The sequence below is a fragment of the Leptosomus discolor genome, chromosome Z (genome assembly GCF_034619465.1).
Source record: "Leptosomus discolor isolate bLepDis1 chromosome Z, bLepDis1.hap2, whole genome shotgun sequence".
In the NCBI taxonomy this organism is placed as follows: Eukaryota; Metazoa; Chordata; class Aves; order Leptosomiformes; family Leptosomidae; genus Leptosomus; species Leptosomus discolor.
The window spans coordinates 82,384,506-82,401,779 of NC_141419.1; the positions used below are offsets into that span (position 1 = coordinate 82,384,506).

The 17,274-nt window shown below is 65.3% G+C and overlaps 3 protein-coding genes across 6 annotated transcripts; 1 reads left to right on the top strand and 2 right to left on the bottom strand.

Annotated features, from left to right (window-relative positions):
* Window positions 1–532: 532 nt before the first annotated feature.
* Window positions 533–1,911, bottom strand: HINT2 (histidine triad nucleotide binding protein 2). Of its 2 annotated transcripts, none has more exons than XM_086479576.1 (5): window positions 1,870–1,911; window positions 1,103–1,291; window positions 907–1,011; window positions 739–811; window positions 533–624 (listed from the first exon to the last, which is right to left on the bottom strand). In XM_086479576.1, exons 1-5 carry the CDS (start codon window positions 1,909–1,911, stop codon window positions 533–535), a joined length of 501 nt encoding a protein of 166 aa, XP_086335702.1. The 2 variants fall into 2 exon arrangements, with proteins under 2 accessions (XP_086335702.1, XP_086335703.1); XM_086479577.1 differs by having other exon boundaries at window positions 1,103–1,255; window positions 1,843–1,911.
* Window positions 1,912–2,018: 107 nt separating this feature from the next.
* Window positions 2,019–7,995, bottom strand: TAF1C (TATA-box binding protein associated factor, RNA polymerase I subunit C). Its single transcript, XM_086480173.1, has 18 exons — window positions 7,941–7,995; window positions 7,210–7,300; window positions 6,778–6,950; window positions 6,541–6,667; window positions 6,437–6,500; window positions 6,240–6,333; window positions 5,863–5,969; window positions 5,676–5,771; window positions 5,515–5,585; window positions 5,180–5,427; window positions 4,990–5,100; window positions 4,753–4,876; window positions 4,566–4,637; window positions 4,308–4,443; window positions 4,084–4,212; window positions 3,755–3,929; window positions 3,483–3,620; window positions 2,019–3,190 (listed from the first exon to the last, which is right to left on the bottom strand). Exons 1-18 carry the CDS (start codon window positions 7,993–7,995, stop codon window positions 2,019–2,021), a joined length of 3,183 nt encoding a protein of 1,060 aa, XP_086336299.1.
* Window positions 7,996–8,524: 529 nt separating this feature from the next.
* TMEM8B (transmembrane protein 8B) lies at window positions 8,525–17,260 on the top strand. 3 transcript variants are annotated; one of them, XM_086479788.1, is made up of 14 exons: window positions 8,525–8,698; window positions 11,143–11,145; window positions 11,516–11,705; window positions 12,192–12,399; window positions 12,554–12,687; window positions 12,819–13,078; window positions 13,341–13,696; window positions 14,018–14,114; window positions 14,264–14,432; window positions 15,790–15,932; window positions 16,105–16,283; window positions 16,373–16,519; window positions 16,594–16,710; window positions 16,925–17,260. In XM_086479788.1, the coding sequence occupies exons 1-14, from the start codon at window positions 8,527–8,529 to the stop codon at window positions 17,258–17,260; spliced, it is 2,511 nt and encodes an 836-aa protein (XP_086335914.1). In that variant the 5' UTR covers window positions 8,525–8,526. The 3 variants fall into 3 exon arrangements, with proteins under 3 accessions (XP_086335914.1, XP_086335912.1, XP_086335913.1); XM_086479787.1 differs by having other exon boundaries at window positions 8,593–8,698; window positions 14,309–14,432; XM_086479786.1 differs by lacking the exon at window positions 11,143–11,145 and having other exon boundaries at window positions 8,527–8,698; window positions 14,309–14,432.
* The last annotated feature ends 14 nt before the right edge of the window (window positions 17,261–17,274 follow it).

Genomic DNA, 17,274 nt, shown 5'->3' on the forward strand with positions numbered 1-17,274 from the left:
CTCAGAGATGGGAAACAACCACATCCAGCATTTTTAAGGTTCATTTGCACCCCGAAAACATTCCCCGTGTTATACTAGGTGCGTCAGGTGGGCGGTGGGCGGGTGTGGGGAAGCAACAGGGCTCTGCCACGGCCCCCACGCTGCTCCCGGGGGGCCTCCGCCACCAGCGCCACCAAGCCGGAGGCTGAACAGAGCGGCCATTCTCCCCGGCGGGCTGCGGTCCCCTGCGCGGCTGGCGGGGGCCCAGGCAGTCCCACCGGTGGTGCCAGGTGGGCCGCATGTCGTGCCAGCACCAGCTTCCCCCTCCCCCGCAGTCCCCCACCCCTCGCCACTAAATATAGCCACGGGGACCAGCTGAGGCCCGGCAGGAGCAGGAGGTGCGGGGCAGGGAGCGAGGGGCTGTGTGCGCGTAAGCCCCCCGCATGCATGCACCCCTTGCAAGGTGGACACGGCCACCCTCATACAGAGCCACCGAAGCCACCGCCAAGGAGATGCTTTATTGGGGGGTGGTGGGTATGGGAGGGGGGTGTGCTCAGCCGGGGGGCCAGCCCAGCTGCCTTCCCCCCAGCACGTGGAGGTGCAGGTGGTAGACGGACTGGGCGCCATGCTTCCCATCATTGATCACTGCCGGGAGAGGGACGAGGGGTCAGGCCACCCCCCACCACAACACCCCCCTGCTCCCCGGGACCACCAGCGAGGGTCTTGCCCCATGGTATGGGGAGGGGGACATCAACTCACCGAGGCGGTAGCCATCAGCCAGCCCTTCCGCCTGCGCCGTGCGTGCTGCCACCACCAGCAAGTGCCCCAGGAGCTGTGGGTGGGGATAGACAGGGGACAGGAGGGTCTGCATGGTGTGGGGGTGTGCCTGTCCCCGCCATGTCCCAGGGACCCCACCCCAGGACTCACCTCAGTGTCCTGGGGACCCACACGGCTGATCCGGGGGATGGGGCGCTTGGGGATCACCAGGAAATGTATGGGGGCTTGGGGGGCCACATCACGGAAGACCAGGCACTGCGGGGAGAGACAGAGAGAGTGAGCCCCGCACCCATGGGTGCTGCCCACCCCACCGCCATGGGGACACACGTCCCACCATCTCCGCTACCTTGTCGTCTTCGTAGAGGATGGTGGCCGGCACGCTGCGGGCGATGATCTTGCTGAAGATGGTGGGCTGCCCCCCCGCCTCCTCGCCGGCGGCCGCCGCCCGCCGCGCCTCGCCCACCTCCCCGTCCGGCCCGCCGGGCGCCGAGACGCACCGCTGGGGTCGGGGCACACACACACCGCGCCTCAGGGCCTGCCCCCGCCGGGACGGGGATGCCCGCGGCCAGGGGTGGGCGCGGGGGGACACACGCATGCAAGGGTGATTGGGGGTGCACAGGGAGGTGATTGTGAGTGCATATGGGGGTGAGCAGGGGGGGCGCATATGGGGGAGATTTGGGGTGCACAGGGGAGTGTCTGTATGGAAGTGACGGGGGGTGCACATGGGAGTGAGCGGGGGTGGCGTGCACATGGAGGTGGCAGTGGGGGTGACACGGGGTACATATGGAGGTGACGGGTGAGGTGTACATGGGGGGGACCGGGACGGGTGCGCGTAGGGGTGATGGTGGGGCTCCATGTCGGGGTGATTGTGAGGGTGCACGCGGGGGTGCGGGTGACGGCCCACGGGTGCTCCGAGGCCCCGCGCCGCGGATCTGGGCAATGCGGGGCTCACGCCCGCCGTGGACCTTGCCCAGGGTGGGGGTGGAGCAGCGACGAGCGCTGCGCAGGGCAAACGCCCGTCGTTCCCCCCCGACCCCCCTTCTCCGGTGTCCTCCCTCCCCCCCCCCCCGTTACCCCCGCTCCCACCTGCCCCGCGCACAGCGCGCCCCGCACCGCCCAGCCGCGGGCCAGTCCCCGCGCCAACACCGCCGCCATCGCCGTCGCGCCGGCCCCGCCCCATTGGCTCCCGCCCCTGCCAGTCCCACTCCCCCACGGCGCTCTCAAGCCAATCACGAAGCGGCAGGGCGGGGTTTATTGGGCGGTCAGAAGCCCATGCGGGGGCGCTTGCGGCGCGGCTGGGAGGCGGCGGAGAGCTGGCTCTGGGAGGAGGGGATGCACAGCTGGCTGGCCTGGCTGCCGGGGGGCTCCGGAGGCTCGGCGGGACCCTCGGCCCACACCGCCAGGTAGTCCCGCAGCGTCTTCCGCCGCTCCTTGGGGATGCCGCGGCAGCGCAGGCTTTGAGAGGAAAGCAGGACTTCGTCCGGTGCCATCGATGCCGGGGGGTTGCCGCCTGGTGGGGAGCCCTCCCCCGGGAGCACGGAGGGGCGGCCGGGGGAGAGGGGCGGCAGAGGTGGTGCTGGTCCTGGGGCTGTATCGCTCAGCTCCGACAGCTCGGACTGGTAGGTGAGGGAGGAGGTGAAGCTGGCCGAAAGGCTGCGCCGGCCCCGGGCTCGCTTCTGCCGCTGCCGCCGCTCCCGCAGTGCCCGCTGCCTCTGCGCCATGTTGAAGCTCGACCTCTCTTCCCACCACTGACCCCAGTCCCCGGACCACGCTGCTGTCAGACGGGTGCTAAGGGGGTCTGGAAACCCTGCTGGCTCCAGCAACTGCGGTGGGGGTTGAAGGGCTGGGGGGTCCCAGTGCTGGATGCAACCCCCTTGCTGCATGGCCTGGCGCAGTTGCTGGCGTGCCTGCCGGTGCAGGGCACTGGGGCCCACCGGTGCTTCCAGGTCTTTGCGGGTGAAGAGGCGTTTCTGGCTGAAGGTGGGAGGCCAGGTGTGCCGGGGGGGCTCCCCCCAGCCCTTGAAAAGAGCCTTCAGCCAGCGACGGTACCGCAGGGCAGAAGCTGGGCTGGGCCCTACTGGGGAGGGCTGGGGGCTGGCGCAGGGCTCCTGGGGGAGTTCGGCTTCCTCCAGGGCTGCTGATGTGCCCACGTCTTCCTCCTCCTCCTCATTAATAATCACCTCCAGGTTGGACAAGTAGAAGGTTTGCTCTTCCTCCTCCTCTTCTTCACTACCCAAGCTTGGCAGGATGCTGGCTGGAGTGTCAAAGAGAGGGGAAGAGCCAGGGGCTGCCGCGGTCTCATCACCCGAGGTGGGCACAGGGTCTTGCACTGCCTCATGGGTCAGCCTCTGGCAGAAGACATCCCCGGCCTCGGAGAGCTGGAAAACTAGCAGGGACTCCTGTGGCCTGTCCTCCTGCAGCGTGGCGGCCAGCCCTGCAGGGACAGGGGACACATTGCCACTGGGGTCCCAGCCCTGGGGCCCCTCCTGGGGCCTGACCAGCAGTGGGGGCTGACTCCACCCCCCCCACAGCCAGCACTGCTGGCTCCTGCCCACCACGTCCTTTTCTAGGTCACTAATCTCTTGCACAGGGTTGTTCAGAGTTTTGATTTTGCTTTTTCAACCACCACCCCCCGGCCAGGGCGCAGCAAAGGTTATACCCCCCTTTCCTCCAGACCACATTCTCCACCCAAGGACCTGCACCCCAGGGCAACGCAGGACACCCACCGGCAGCTGGGGCGCTGAGGCGCTGCTGGAGCAGGCAGTGGAGGTGCGGCAGCTGGGTGGGCAGGTGTTGCAGGCAGCCAGCGATGCTGTGCAGCTTCTGTGGAGGCCCCGCCAGCTGGCAGGCTGACCGGCTGCCCCCTGCGAAAGGACACACCAAAAATTGGCCAGTGAACACTGATGCCTGGCCAGCAGCTGGTCCCACTGTCCAAGAGGCCGGGATGTGGGCACAGAGGAGACCTGGCCTCACAGCACCTCCAAGCCCCATCTCTCACCCTGATATTGCAGCAGCAACAGCTCCTGGGTGCGGGATGTGCCAAGCAGCACCTTATGGCTCCTCCCAGGGCCCCCCGGCATCAGGTGAGCAAAGAGAGGGGGGGCCTTCATCATGTGTGCCCACTTCAGCACAGGCACCAGCGGCAACCGTTCGTCCAGCATATACATGGAGAACTGGGAAGGGAAGCATGGCTCAGGGGGGCTCACCCCAACACGCTGTGGCAGCCCCCCCTCAGCTGGGCGATCCTCCTGCACCACAGCCGCTGGGAGTCAGGGCTGTGCTGGGTTGTCCCCCTTGGCTGTCACTCCCAGCTGTGGTGGGACTCACCTGGGTGGTGACGAGGTGTTGGGAGGGATGAGCCCTGCCCAGGTACATGGGCAGCACCACACGCTCGCCCTGCTGGCAGCCGGCTTCCTCACCCACCTTGAACAAGTCGAAGTGGCATCTCTCGGGGGCCTGCAACAGCAGAGCAGGGTGCTGTCAGCACCCCAGGCTGGGGAACCCTCTCCCCCACCCGCCACCAGCCCCATGCCCACCCCTCCTGGGCTCACCCGGGCATCCAGGCACTGCAGGCCAGTGCGGTCGGCACAGCTCAGCACCCGCGGGTGGGCGGTGAAGTCGCTCCAGCGCCAGGGTGAATGGTCCCGAAAAAACATGGTCTGGGGGTCGTGGCGGAGGCGCTGCAGCCTGCGGAGAAAAGGCAGTGCCGGCACAGGGCAGAGCTGTCCCTCTCACTTCGGCCTGCTCCACGCCCCTGAGACTCAGGGGTCTGCATGAGCCCCCTCCCAGCCCCGAGTGCCTCATCTCACCCCATCTCGATGCTCCAGAGGTAGACGGCTCCGCTCTGGGTGCAGACGGCCAACTCCCCGGGGAGATGAGGGCTGTGGGATGGGTATATGGCATCACTGCAGTTGGGGAGAGCATCTGCCACAGCGGGGAGTGCTGCAGAGGCAGCAGAACTCTCTCCTCACAAAGCTCTGTTCCCCCAGTGCCTACCTGACAGTGAGGCATGAGGCAGGCACGTCAGTGCGGATGACCTGCAAGGGGGTGGGGGCCACCCCCATCCTGCCCGGCACTCTCCAAACGCCGCAGTGATAGTCCGAGCGGACGCCAATGAAATCTGACAGGGAACAAGAGGTGGTCACATGAGATTGCAGCATCCTGGGGGTTCTCTGCTGCCCCTCCACCCCAGACCCTGCCCAGGCTGAGCTACAGACCCCAGGGCTGGCTCACCTTCTGCATCCACCCGGGCGGCAGCCACTTGCCGGATGCGCCCGTTGAGCTCAAACTGTGCTGGGGAGCCCCGGGCACGGGGCAGCTCCTCCAGCACCACATCCTGGAAATCTGGGGTGCCGGCTAAGGGCAGTGCAACACAGTCCCTCCTTCCCTCCCCTCCCCAGGAACACCCCGTGTGGAAGGATACAGAGGTGGTTCATGGCCTGCCCTCCAGGGTACACCAGGCGGCCCATGCGTGCCCCCCTGTCTTCAGGAGGCAGCCAGGCCAGCGCCCCTCCCGTAGGGCTGTCATCGAAGAGCAGGCTGGTCCACTGCAGGAGCAGCTCTTCATGCACGCAGTCCGCCAGCAGCCCCAGCGGCACCTCAAAGAGCCAGTCACGACAGAGGTGGGAGAACCAGCGCAGGCGGGGGACGAGGTGCTGCCGGGGGCAGCCGCTGCAGGGGTACAGGTGGTGTCAGGCTAGGGGAGAGAACGGGAGCCCCCCCAGCCCTCTTCAGGGCACGGGACACAGGGACACTTACCGCCTGGCCTCCAGACGGTCAATCTCCTCCATCAGGGCCGTCATCCGGATGGTGCTGTCCCGGGCCTGTCTCTGTGCAAAGGAGAGGGGGCAGAGGCTGATGCTGGCAGCTGCAAGGGGAGGGGTGGGGGATGGTGTTGTCATTGCTGGACAAACCCTGACCCTCAGCTTGGAGTTGCCCAGGTAGAAGTTCTGGTGGAGCAGCTGTCCCAGGGAGCCAAATGCCTCTTCTGGGTGATCCACAAAGAAGTGGCCCAGCTGTGTGGTAAAGGCAGGGAGGAGCTGGGATGCGCAGGGATCCCATGCCACCTGCCAAGTCCTCAGCAGAACACAGCACCCCAGGCCCTACCTGCCTGGTGAAATCCAGGGTGGCTCCGGGCTTGCCTGCCCGGAGCTTCCTGCGCAAGACGCCACGGTAGAGGATGTCCTGAGGGACGAGCGAGGGGAACCAGCAGCCTGTGGGGAGAGGGCAGCGGCTGGCTGGTACTGCACAAGTACCAGAACACCTCTGCAGCACCGTGTGGCAACGGCTCGCCTGTCTGCGCTCCCTCCTGTGCGTGCACCCCTAAGGAGAGCTGCTAAAGCTCCCTGTCCCAGCGCAGCAGAGCCAACAGGGAACCCGAGCTGCAGGGCAGCTCGGCAGACAGGTGCGGAGGTGGAACGGGATGTCGTGCCCCGCCCTCTCTCCGTGCAGCGTGCCCCTCTCCCGGCCCCTGCGGCCCTCACTCGCGTTGGGAGGCAGGAAGGGCACGGCAGCGGCGTCGGCGGGTTCCCAGCTCTCGCCCGTCCCGCCGCGGCGGGGCACGAACGCCGTCTCGGCCTGCAGGGAGAGGAGGCGAGAGATGAGAGCGGCCCCTGCCGGGCTCCCCCGGCCTGGCCCGAACCCTCGGGCCCGGGCAGGGCCGGCTGTGACGCGGCCTCACCTGGCGGCAGTCGGGGCCGGCCTCCAGCACCTGCCCGTGCTCGCCCCAGCCGGCGGCCGGAGCGGGCCCCCCCTCCTCCCGGGGCGGGCCGGCGGCGAAGTAGGAGGGGAAGAGAGCGGCCGGGAACTCCATGGCCCCGGGCGGAGCGGGCCTGGGCTGGGCTGGGCTGGGCTGGGCCGGGGGGTCCCGGAGCGGTCGCCGCTCGGCGCCCCCGTGGTGCCGGCGCCGCCACTGGAAGTGGCGTCACACTGCGCCGCGGCGCTGGCGCTGAACACCAATCAGCGCTCGGGAACCGAGCGGGACCAGAGAGGCGCCGGCGGCAGAGCGACGCGGAGCACTACCGCCCCCCCTGGCGGCAGGAGGGAGCAAGCGCGCCTCCTCCTCCTCTGGGACCAGGGGGAGCCGCAGGAACCGGGACGGGAGCGGTGCGGACGAGGACGGACCAGGACCGGCACCGGGGGGCGGGTCTGCCCCACGGAGCTCTGGTGGGACCCTGGAGACTTTGGGGAGTACCCTGGGGGGGACACGACACAAAGGCTGCCCTGTCCCCTTCCCAAGGAGAGCGGGACCAGGTTGCTCTTGGAGGGACCACGGCCCTCGTCCGCCCCTGTGCCAGGGGCCACCAGCCGTGACCCGGGTGGCCCGCGTTGGGGAGCGGGGGAATCCCAGCCATGCCTGGGACAGAGGGGACTGCTTCCGCTCCCCCCCCCCCCCCCCCCCCCCCTTCTCTGCGGCCCCCTGGGGTGTTTGGGGTGGGAGCGGGGCTGGCACACGGCAGAGCAACCCCGGGAGCGGAGCCGTGCCCATGGATGGTGACCCGCCCGCCTCCGCGGTGGCCAAGGAGGACGGTGATGTCAGGGGAGCCTGGGGGTGATGTCAGGGGAGCCTGGAGGTGATGTCACGGGGAGTTTGGGGAAGTGTGGTGAGATCGTTTCCAGTCGGGATGCCCTCATCCCCGCAGGCAGTGCCCAGGCTGCCTCTCCCAGACACCTTCTCTGTAAGACAAATATTATAATTTATTATAATAAGACCGTAGCCACCGTTAGAAAACCCCCCACCCCCGTTTTGCAGCCCCCACAGGGAGCCCCCCAGCTCCAACAGGTGCCTCCACAGGTGCCCCCCCAGCCCCCCAGAGGCACCCTAGCTGCCTCCCATCCCCTCTCCACAAGAGGCCCTGTTTATCCCCGTCGTTTCACCCGCCGTGGCCACCAGCATCCCAGCTCCATGTCCCCTGTGTCCCAGCCCTGTGTCCCTGACCCCCAGCCCCATGCCCCTGTCCCCAGCCTGCATCCCTGTCCCCAGTCATAGTCCCTGTCCCCAGCCTATATCCCTGTCCCCAGCTCCAGGCCCTTGTCTCCCAGCCTCTTATCTCTGTCCCCAGCCTGTATCCTTGTCCCCAGACCCATGTCCCTGTCCCCAGCCTGTGTCCCTGTCCCACATCATTGTCCCTGCCCCCAGCCCATGCCCCTGTCCCCAGTCATTGTCCCTGTCGCCAGCATCATACCTCTGTCCCCAGCCTGTATCCTCGTCCCTAAACCCATGTCCTTGTCCCCAGTCATTATCCCTGTCCCCAGCCCTGTGTCCCTGTCCCCAGCCCTGTGTCCCTGTCGCCAGCCCCTGTCCCTGTCCCCAGCCCTTTGTCCCTGTCCCCAGTCATTGTCCCTGTCCCCAGCCTCCTGTCCCTGTCCCCAGCCCTGTGTCCCTGCCCCCAGTCATTATCCCTGTCCCCAGTCATTATCCCAGTCCCTAGCCTATGTCCCTGTCCCCAGCCCTGTCTCCCTGTCCCCAGTCATTGTCCCAGTCCCTAGCCCCCTGTCCCTGTCCCCCACCACCGTGTCCCTGTCCCCAGCCCTGTGTCCCTGTCCCCAGCCCCCTGTCCGTGTCCCCAGTCATTGTCCCTGTCCCCAGCCCCCTGTCCCCCGCCATTGTCACTGCCTCCCGGTGCCGCGAGCAGCGGCAGGGCCACCACGGGGGGAATCTGGTCGCTCGCGGAGGGGGGCGGGGGCGTTGCCACTGTGGCGAATGACGCGCGTGGGGGCCAATGGTCGAGCGGGGGCGGCCGCCCCGGCGGGGGCGGGGCAGGTGACGTCATGGACACCGGTGCGCGGCGGGGCAGCTGGCGGCGCGCGCCCCACGGCAGCCGGCGCGGCGGCGGCATGGGCCGGCGGGGCGGTGGGGGCGGCGGGCAGCGGCGGCCGCTCGCCCCCCGCCTCCGCCTCCCGCTGCTGCTCCTGCCTCTGCTCCTGCTGCCGCCGCCTGCCGGTGAGTGCCGCGGGGCCGGGGGGCTGCGTGCGGGGGGGGGGGCGGGGGGGGCAACGGGGGAGTGCGGGATGGGGCGCACGTGGACGGGGTGCGCGTGCCGTGGGGCACGGGGGTGCACGCTAAGGGGTGCCTGTGCCGCGGGAGCGAGGCGTGCGTGCGGTGGGGCGAGGGGTGCGTGTGCCGCGGGGTGGGTGTGCGCGGCGGGAGGGAGGTCTGCGTGCTGTGAGGCGCCGGGGGGGCGGGGGGCTGGGGGCGGTGCGTGCGGTGGGGCGCGGGGTGGTGGGGCAGGGCGCTGAGCTGGCGGTGGGTGCAATGGGATGTGGGTTGTGCGGGCGACGGGGCGGGGGGTGGGTGAGAGTGGGGCGCGGGATGCACGTGCAGCGGGGCACGGTGAGCCTGTGCGGCGAGGGACGGGGTACGCATGCAGCGGGGTTTGGGGCAGCCGTGCAACAGGGCACGGAGGTGTGCCCAGTCGGGTGCGGGGGGTGTGCGCCTCGGGGGCAGGAGGGGCACGTGCAGTAGGGCGATGGGGCGCGGAGATGAGTGTGCAACGGGGTGTTTGATGGACGGGACATGGGGGTGCCTGTGCAGAGGGTACCAGCTGCCTGCGCAATGGGGCGCAAGGATGTGCCTGCAGTGGGGCACGGCGATAAGCACGCTGCCGGGCATGGGGTGCCCATGCAGCGGGGCAGTAGAACAAACGTGCGGTGGGGCATGGACGTGTACGTGCCGGGAGGACGCAGGCGGTGCACATGCGGTGGAACACCCTGGGGAGCAGGGGGGTGGGCATGTGCATGGTCACCGAGCCCGCGGGGCTGCAGAAGCAGGGCAGGGGTCTGTGTGCATCCAGTGGGGCGGACAGACAGCCTTCAGAGAGGGGCATGTGCGTGCAGCGAAGCGTCGGGAGGTGCGAGGCGGGGGGAACGGACACCGAAGGGTCTGTGTGAGGCGATGAACGTGCTATGGGGCACGGGGACCTGGCTTGGTGACAGGCTTGCGGAAGGGTACGCAGGGGGAAACGCGTGGGGAGGGGGGCAGCTGGCCGGTGGGGCGGGGTCCGCCGTAGGGCAGCGGTGGGGCGGCCCTGGGAGCTGTCCGCGGTGCTGACCCCAGGTCCCGGGAGCTGTCCTCGGTGCTGACCGCCGGTTGGACGGGAGTTGTGGTCCCGGGATTGGGGGTCCCGCGGCTTTGGCCGTTGGCCTGGGGTAGAGGGGCACTTGATTTCCTCCTTTCCCCCCACTTTCCATGGAGAGGAAATCCCGCTCCGTCCTCCAGCAACTCTCTCGTGCTCTGGCCGCACCACCACGGGGTTTCAGAGCGGCCCTCTGCCTGCAGCCAGCTTCCCCCGCCTTGCTCCGGGCAAGTGGGCATGGGGGGAACCGTACTGGGACCGGGAAGCTCGAAGTACTTCCCCCCCATGTAACCTCCTAGAGTTGTGTTCAACATCTCCTCCCTGGGTCCTCTGTCAGGTTACTGTCCCCATGTGGGAAGGGAACCTGTGGAGTGACTTGGTAGTTCATGGTGGGGAAATTTGGATCGGGTGCTCTTGCATTGAGACAGGTATTTCCTGCCTGACTTGTGTTGGCTGGAAGTGAAGGGGAGGGGGAGCTGCCTTTGTTCCAGGCAAGGGAGCAGATGCATGTCACTGTACAGCCGGCTGGGGCTGCACACACGCAGCAAAAACACACGTGCATACCAGCACATGCGCGCACTCCCACCCAGGCACATGCTGTGCAAAGCAGCCCTTCTTCTCAGCTGTTCCACTCCCCACTGGACGAGTCCTCCTGGGCCCAGCCCTGCTCCCAGCCCATCCTCTGCGGGCATCCCCCTTGCTGGCAGTTTGTGCAGAGGTGCATCTCATCCTTGGTGTGTCTCTGGGGAATAATGGATGGGTCTTCCAGGTTCGCACTGGGGAAGTGTGGCAATGGTAGGGTGAAGTTACAGCTACTGTCTGGAGACCAGGTGTCCCTTGTCTCTACCATGCCAAGGAAGTGGCTGCCCCTCTGCTGCCAGGGCTCCTGGAAATCCCTGGAAATTGAACTGTCAGACAGTTGGGCAGAAGGACGTGGCCCCAGTGTGTGCCATGGGCTTGCAGGAATTGTCTCACAAACGTGAGGCTGTGCACAGCCACGCACACTCATGCATGTGGGCGTGCATGCCTCCACTTTACCATGCACGCAGACAACACCCACGTGTGCATATGTGCACACATATGTGCACCATTGCTCCTCCGCAAACCGTGGAAGAGGTGGGAGGCTGTGCAGGAAGTACACTGCTCGCTTGTTCTTCTCATAGCTCTAGGTTGGGACTCTGTGGTTTGTGATGTGCTTTGTGCTGAGCCTCCTTGGCAGGCAGAGAAGGGGGGAATCTATGTCCCTGTGGGAGCTGACCTGTTGGGACAGGGCTGGAGCCATGAAGAATTACTACAGGCAAAATGCAGGGAGCAGGTCCTCCTTGAAGTGGATGATGAGTTGAAAGAGGTGGGCTGCACCTGGGCAGAGACTGAGCAGCCAGGGCTGAGGGCTCCTCAGGCTCCAGAGGATGAGTGCCCACAGCTCAGGGAACTGGGCTTGAGGCAATGCTGACCCAGGCACGATGGAGACTGTGCCAGGGCTGAGAGACGCAGCTGGGCACAGCAGACATCAGCCCTGGAGACTCACTGAAATGGGAGAGTCCCACCCACTCCTGCCTCCAGGCTTCTGGTTTTGGGGCATGTTCAGAGCCTGTGTGGGTAGGCCTGGTCTGAGATAGGTGCTACATACCCCACCCGCCCCCCAGCCTCCATCCTGCTGAGAGCCGCTTGGGTCTCCACTGCAGATGGCCTCTTTGTGACCGACTACTTCACCCGCACACCACGCAAGCTCAGCCCCTTCCGCTCCTTTGCCAGCATCGAGCTGTTCCACTTCCACATCCCCGAGGACACAGTCATCGCCGTCTGGAACCTCATCACCTTCAAGGAGCAGGGTGGCACCTTTGGGGATCAATGCCCAGACCGTAGCATCACCGTGTGAGTAAGCAGACTGCCCTGTCTGTTTCCTTCCTGCCTGCCTCTGCCTGCCCCTGCTGCCCCAGGCCTGGCCTGGCCCTGGAGCCTGCCTGCTCTTGCCTGCTTCTTTGTTGCGTGTGCACAGATGCATGCACAGTGTACATGCATGCAGACATACAGAGGAGCTCTCCTACATGTGCATGCATATGTGGGTACACATGTGCACAGACGCATGCACGCACATGCACACATATACACACGCATGCTCATTCCCCATGATTCATATTCCCAGGACTGTTGCAGGCTCCACTCTTTCATGCATCTCATACATGAACAGTTTTGCTTGAACATCCACACAGGGAAGCTCACAGTCTCCAGCGATGTCCCAGCTTCCTGTGATATCTTTGAGCTTCCTAATAGCATGGAGGACAGAACCCCACGTGTAGAGCGTGCTGGCCCTGCCATGATGCCCAGCCTGCACCCTTCTAACTGCTGTATCTCCTGCAGGTATTTCCGCTCAGGGGCTCCCTCCGTCATTAACCCGCTGCACACGCACTTCCCCAGGGACACGGCTGTCCCTGGCTCCTTCGCACTGACCCTCACCTGGACCCTGCCCAACCGCACCACAGGGGTGTTCAATGTCACCAGCCCACTGCCTGGGGACTGGTTCCTGGCTGCCCACCTGCCCAAAGACGAGGGCAAGATCTCCGTCAAGGTGAAGGGTTTGGGGGGACCGTGGGATGTCAGGGCTTACTGCAGGGCTCTGCTGGGGTCTGCCTGTTCTGCATCAGCGGTGCCCTGGGCAGTTGTCCCAAGTGGGGACAGCGCCCCGTGCCCCCTGCCCCGTGCTGATTATCCTGCTGGTGCAGGGGCTCTACGAGGAGTGCCAGTATCTCTTCCAGCCACAGCTCATCGTGCAGCGCCTGGTGAACATTGCCGTGCTGTACCCTGGTTATGTCACCGAACAGAGCATGGCCCCCCACAACCGCTCCTACCTCTACAAGTGAGTGTGAGAGGGTATCCTAAGGAGTGGGCATCCCCAGGGAATGCTGAGGGTGCCCTATCCCTCTGGCTTGCCTCCCCAGCCCTGTTGGTCCATGCTGAGGGGAGGGACCTGACACCATTGTCCTGCAGGGTGTTTGTGCCCAGCTACACATCTCGAGTGCTGGTGGAGGTGCTGCGGTGCCACGGAGTCGAGGGCTGCCCGCTCTGGCTGCGTGTGCGGGCCAAGGCTCCCCCCCTGCACAACTCCACGGCCCTGGACTGCCGGGAGCATGCTCCCTGCCAGCTGGCACTGGACCTGCCCTTCTGGCAGCACTGGTACTATGTGCTGGTGGAGAAACATCCTGGGGTGCCAGGCACCGTCTCCTTCCAGGTCACCGTGCAGCTCACAGGTGAGGGTGCATGGGGAGATATGGGTGGGGGGCATGGTCTTGACTTCTGCTTGGGTGACTGGTGGGGGTGAGTAAAGGTTGCCCGCAAGATCTGGCCCCAGCTGGGCATGGGGTTATACCCAGCTCTGCTGGGATGGGGACACTGGGAGGTGTTGGGGCTGGGTTGCAGATGGAAGTGTGTGGCGGGCAAGAAGGGGAGATGGTAACTAAGAGGGGGCTGGAGGAGCTGTGTGGTGCCTAGGCTGATGGCTCTGCCCCTCAGACTGCTCCCGACCCAGCCTGGCCCGGCCACCTTTCCTGCCCTCCAGCGCCTCCATGAACATGCCCCACTCCTTTGGCTCTGCGGGTGGGCTGGCGCTGGGGGACAGCCCTCCGCCCACCAGCCCCAACGGCACGAAGAAGCCGGTCGCCATCCCCGTCGCCTCACCTGCTGGTGAGCAGTGCTGGCCAGTCCGTCCCACGCTGCGCAATGAGCTGGACACCTTCTCTGTCCACTTCTACATCTTCTTTGGGCCCAACGTGTCGGTGCCGCCCGACCGCCCTGCTGTCTTTGTCATCAACCTGCTACCAGTGCTGGACAGTGGTGGGGTGCTCAACCTGGAGCTGCGGCTCAATGTGGTGAGGTGGCTACGCTGCACCCCAGATGGGGCAGGACAGCCTGGGGGGATGGGCTGGGAGATGGGTGTTGTCAAGGCTGCAGCAGGGCAAGGAACGGGATTTGGGGTGCTGTTGGGTCATGGGCCACAGTTTGTAAGATCTTGGGTGATAGAGCACACATTAGGGTGCTTCGAGGGCAGGATGATGACCTGGATTTGGGGTGTTCTTGGGTAATGGGCAGTGGGTTAGGGCACTGCTAGGTGGCATACTGTGACCTGGGTGCTGTCAGAGCAGGGGACATACCCGGCACTGGTTTAGGGCCATCTCCTCCTCTGCCGTCAGAGCTCCCTGTGCGGCGAGAATGTGACAGTGTTTGGGTGTCTGAACCATGAAGTCCCGCTGACGTCTGGTGACAACGCCTCGGTCACCTGTGAGACGGGTAGGCTGGGCTGTGCATGTCCATCCTGCCATGGCTGTGGGTCTGTGTGGTGAGAGGCTGGGTGGGAAACGGCAGAGACTGTGGGGGCATCTGGCCCTGGAGCCTGGCACAGGATGCTCTGTCCCTGCCCCAGCTCTGCCCGGGGGAAGGGACTGCCCCCTGCCCTGCTCACCTGGAGATCTCCTGGCCCACAGAGTCACTGGCAGGCTTCCTGCTCTCCGTCAACGCCACAGCCAGCCTCAGCCGCCTACGGATCCCCTACCCCCAGACGGGCAGCTGGTACCTGAGCCTGCGCTCACTCTGTGCCACAGAGCACGGGTAAGAGCCCCAGCATGCCTCCTCCCTGCATGCCCAGAGGGGATATCCCCACCATGGCCCGCATCCACGTGCACTGTGGGTCTGTGGGTGTTCCTGGCCCCTGTGCTCCGTGTCACCGCTCATGTGTGCACATGTGCATTTGCGGGCTCTGTGTCACCCTGTGAGTGCGTGCGTGGGCATGGATGGCTCTGTCTTGCGCCTGCCTGACCATCTGTGGGTCCCCGTGGCTCTTCCCTCTGTCTTGCGATTAGGAAGCGCCTGTCAGCTTGCGAACGCTGTGCATCTGTTGGTGCCTGCCCATCTCCACGGCAGTGCCCATCTGTACCTGTGCCCAGAAGGGAACTGGGCTGTCACTGTGAGAACAGGGCTTGGCTGTGTGTATGAGGGGGCAGCTCTGGTCAGGCTGCTGTGCCCCTGATCTGCTCAGCATCTCCAGGGACCAGTCCTGTGTCTGCAGCTCTGCTCTTGGCCCGTGTGTCTGCCTGAAAGCCCTGTGGAGGAGTGGTGCCTGCGTCTGTACATGCAAGAGTCGATGTGGGTATCTGTGCCGTGCAGATGGTGCTGTGCGCATATTCAGTGCACGCATGCAGATAGGACTGGGTGTCCAGAGCACGCATGCGGATAGTGCTGCATGCACATTTGGTGCACACATGCGGACAGCTCTGTGTGCGTGTTTGGGTTTGTGCAAGCAGACAGGGCTGTGCGTGTTCTGTGTACGTGTGTGTGCAGATTTGACTGTGTGAGCACATGCAGGGACAGCAGACACAGATGCAGACGCATCCTGCGCATGTGTGCAGACGGCGTGTCGGGGTGCCTGCGTGTGCACAGGCAGCAGCTGGCATGTGCTGTCAGGATGTGGGCCTGTCTGTGCCCCTGTGTGCTGGAGCTGCCGAGGTGCCATGTGTGCCCAGAGCCCTGTGCATGGGTGGTGTGGGGCAGCGGGGGTGCTGTGCCTGTTCTGACTCTGCTGCGTTTCTAGATCATGCTGAGTTGCCAGTTGCATTCGGTCCTTCCCCAACACGGTCACACGCAGACATTGCAGGGCATGGTGTTTGCATAGCAAAATCTAAACAAAATAGGAGCCAGCTGAGTGAGTTGCTAAAGGCAAAGTGGGTCTAAGTGCAGCCACATTCCTCCTGCTCACCCAGCCTGGCACAGGCAATCACAGCATACAAGGTCCTTGGGGGACCAGCTCTCAGCTGCCATACATAGCACCAAAGCAGCTCATTTCTGTGCTCACCTATTCCCTGGATCTCTCATCACCTGCCAAGTCTAGGTGTGCTGGGTGCCTTCTGTGGTGGCAGGAGCTGCTCAAGGGGTGCAGGGTGAGGGCTGACCCCTTTCTCCTGCACCGCAGGTTTGAACCCTGCACCAACGTGACAGCCGAGGTGTACCTGCGCGCCTACCTCTCGCCCTGCATCAATGACTGTGGCATCTATGGCCAGTGCAAGCTGCTGCGCACCAACAACTACCTGTATGCCGCCTGCGAGTGCAAAGCTGGTAAGAGCTGCCCCAGGCACCCATGGTACCCACTGCACCCCCTCCACGGAGGTTGTGCACCCCGTTTGTCCCCCATGCCACCTCTCTGCAGGGTGCTGGAAAGGGGCTTCCCCGCTCCCTCCCCAGCCCCTGCGAGTGCTGCAGGGGTTACAGCGGCTCTCCCTGGCCACAGGCTGGAATGGCTGGGGCTGCACAGACAATGCCGAGGCTTTCTCCTACGGCTTCCAGCTCCTCTCCACACTGCTGCTGTGCCTCAGCAATGTCATGTTCGTACCTCCCGTGGCCATTGCTGTCCGCAGCCACTACCTCCTGGAAGCTGCTGTCTACATCTTCACCATGTTCTTCTCCACTGTGAGTGTGGGGTGGGGGCATCTGGTGGGGCAGGTGAAGGGCCAGGGCTGTGTGGGGCATCTCTCACATGGTTTCCCCCCCTACACCAGTTTTACCACGCCTGTGACCAGCCAGGCATCGTGGTGTTCTGCATCATGGAGTACGACGTGCTGCAGTTCTGTGACTTCCTGGGCTCCCTCATGTCCGTCTGGGTCACCGTCATTGCCATGGCCCGGCTCCAGCCCGTGGTCAAGCAGGCAAGTGCAGGGAGAAGGTGTGCGTGGTGGGCACAGAGGGGACCTATCCTGATGGGTGCCCTGCTCCCACACAGGTGCTGTACCTGCTGGGGGCCATGCTGCTCTCCATGGCTCTGCAGATGGACCGCCACGGGCTCTGGAACCTGCTGGGGCCCAGCCTCTTTGCCTTAGGGATCATGGCCATTGCCTGGGTAAGGAGATGCTGACCCTGTCCTCTTATGTCCCCATCCCAGCTGTGCTCAGCTGTCTGGCCCCACTCCCCCACCAGCATCTCCCCTCTGCTGCCTTCACCCTTCCCCATGAAACCCCACTCCCCGGCTCCTGGGGGATGAGGCACTGCGGCACAGGGGCCATGCCTGTCCCTGCCGGCGATGCCTCTTCCAGCTCCCCCTTTCCCCACTGCAGACAGCACGCACCATCCGTCGCCGGCACTGCTACCCACCGACCTGGAAGCGCTGGGCTTTCTACCTGTGCCCGGGAGCGCTGATTGCAGCGGCTGCGGTGCTGCTCTACGCCTTCGTGGAGACGGAGGAGAACTACTTCTACATCCACAGCATCTGGCACCTGCTCATCGCCGGCAGCGTCGGCTTCTTGCTGCCACCCCGTGCCAAGCCCAGCGGGCGCCTGGGGCCACTGCCCCGGCGTAAGGGCTGTGGGTACCAGCTCTGCATCAATGAACAGGAGGAGCTGGGGCTCGTTGACCCAGCTGTGGCCTCCATCAACAGCATTTGTACCAGCTGATGCTGACAGCAGCC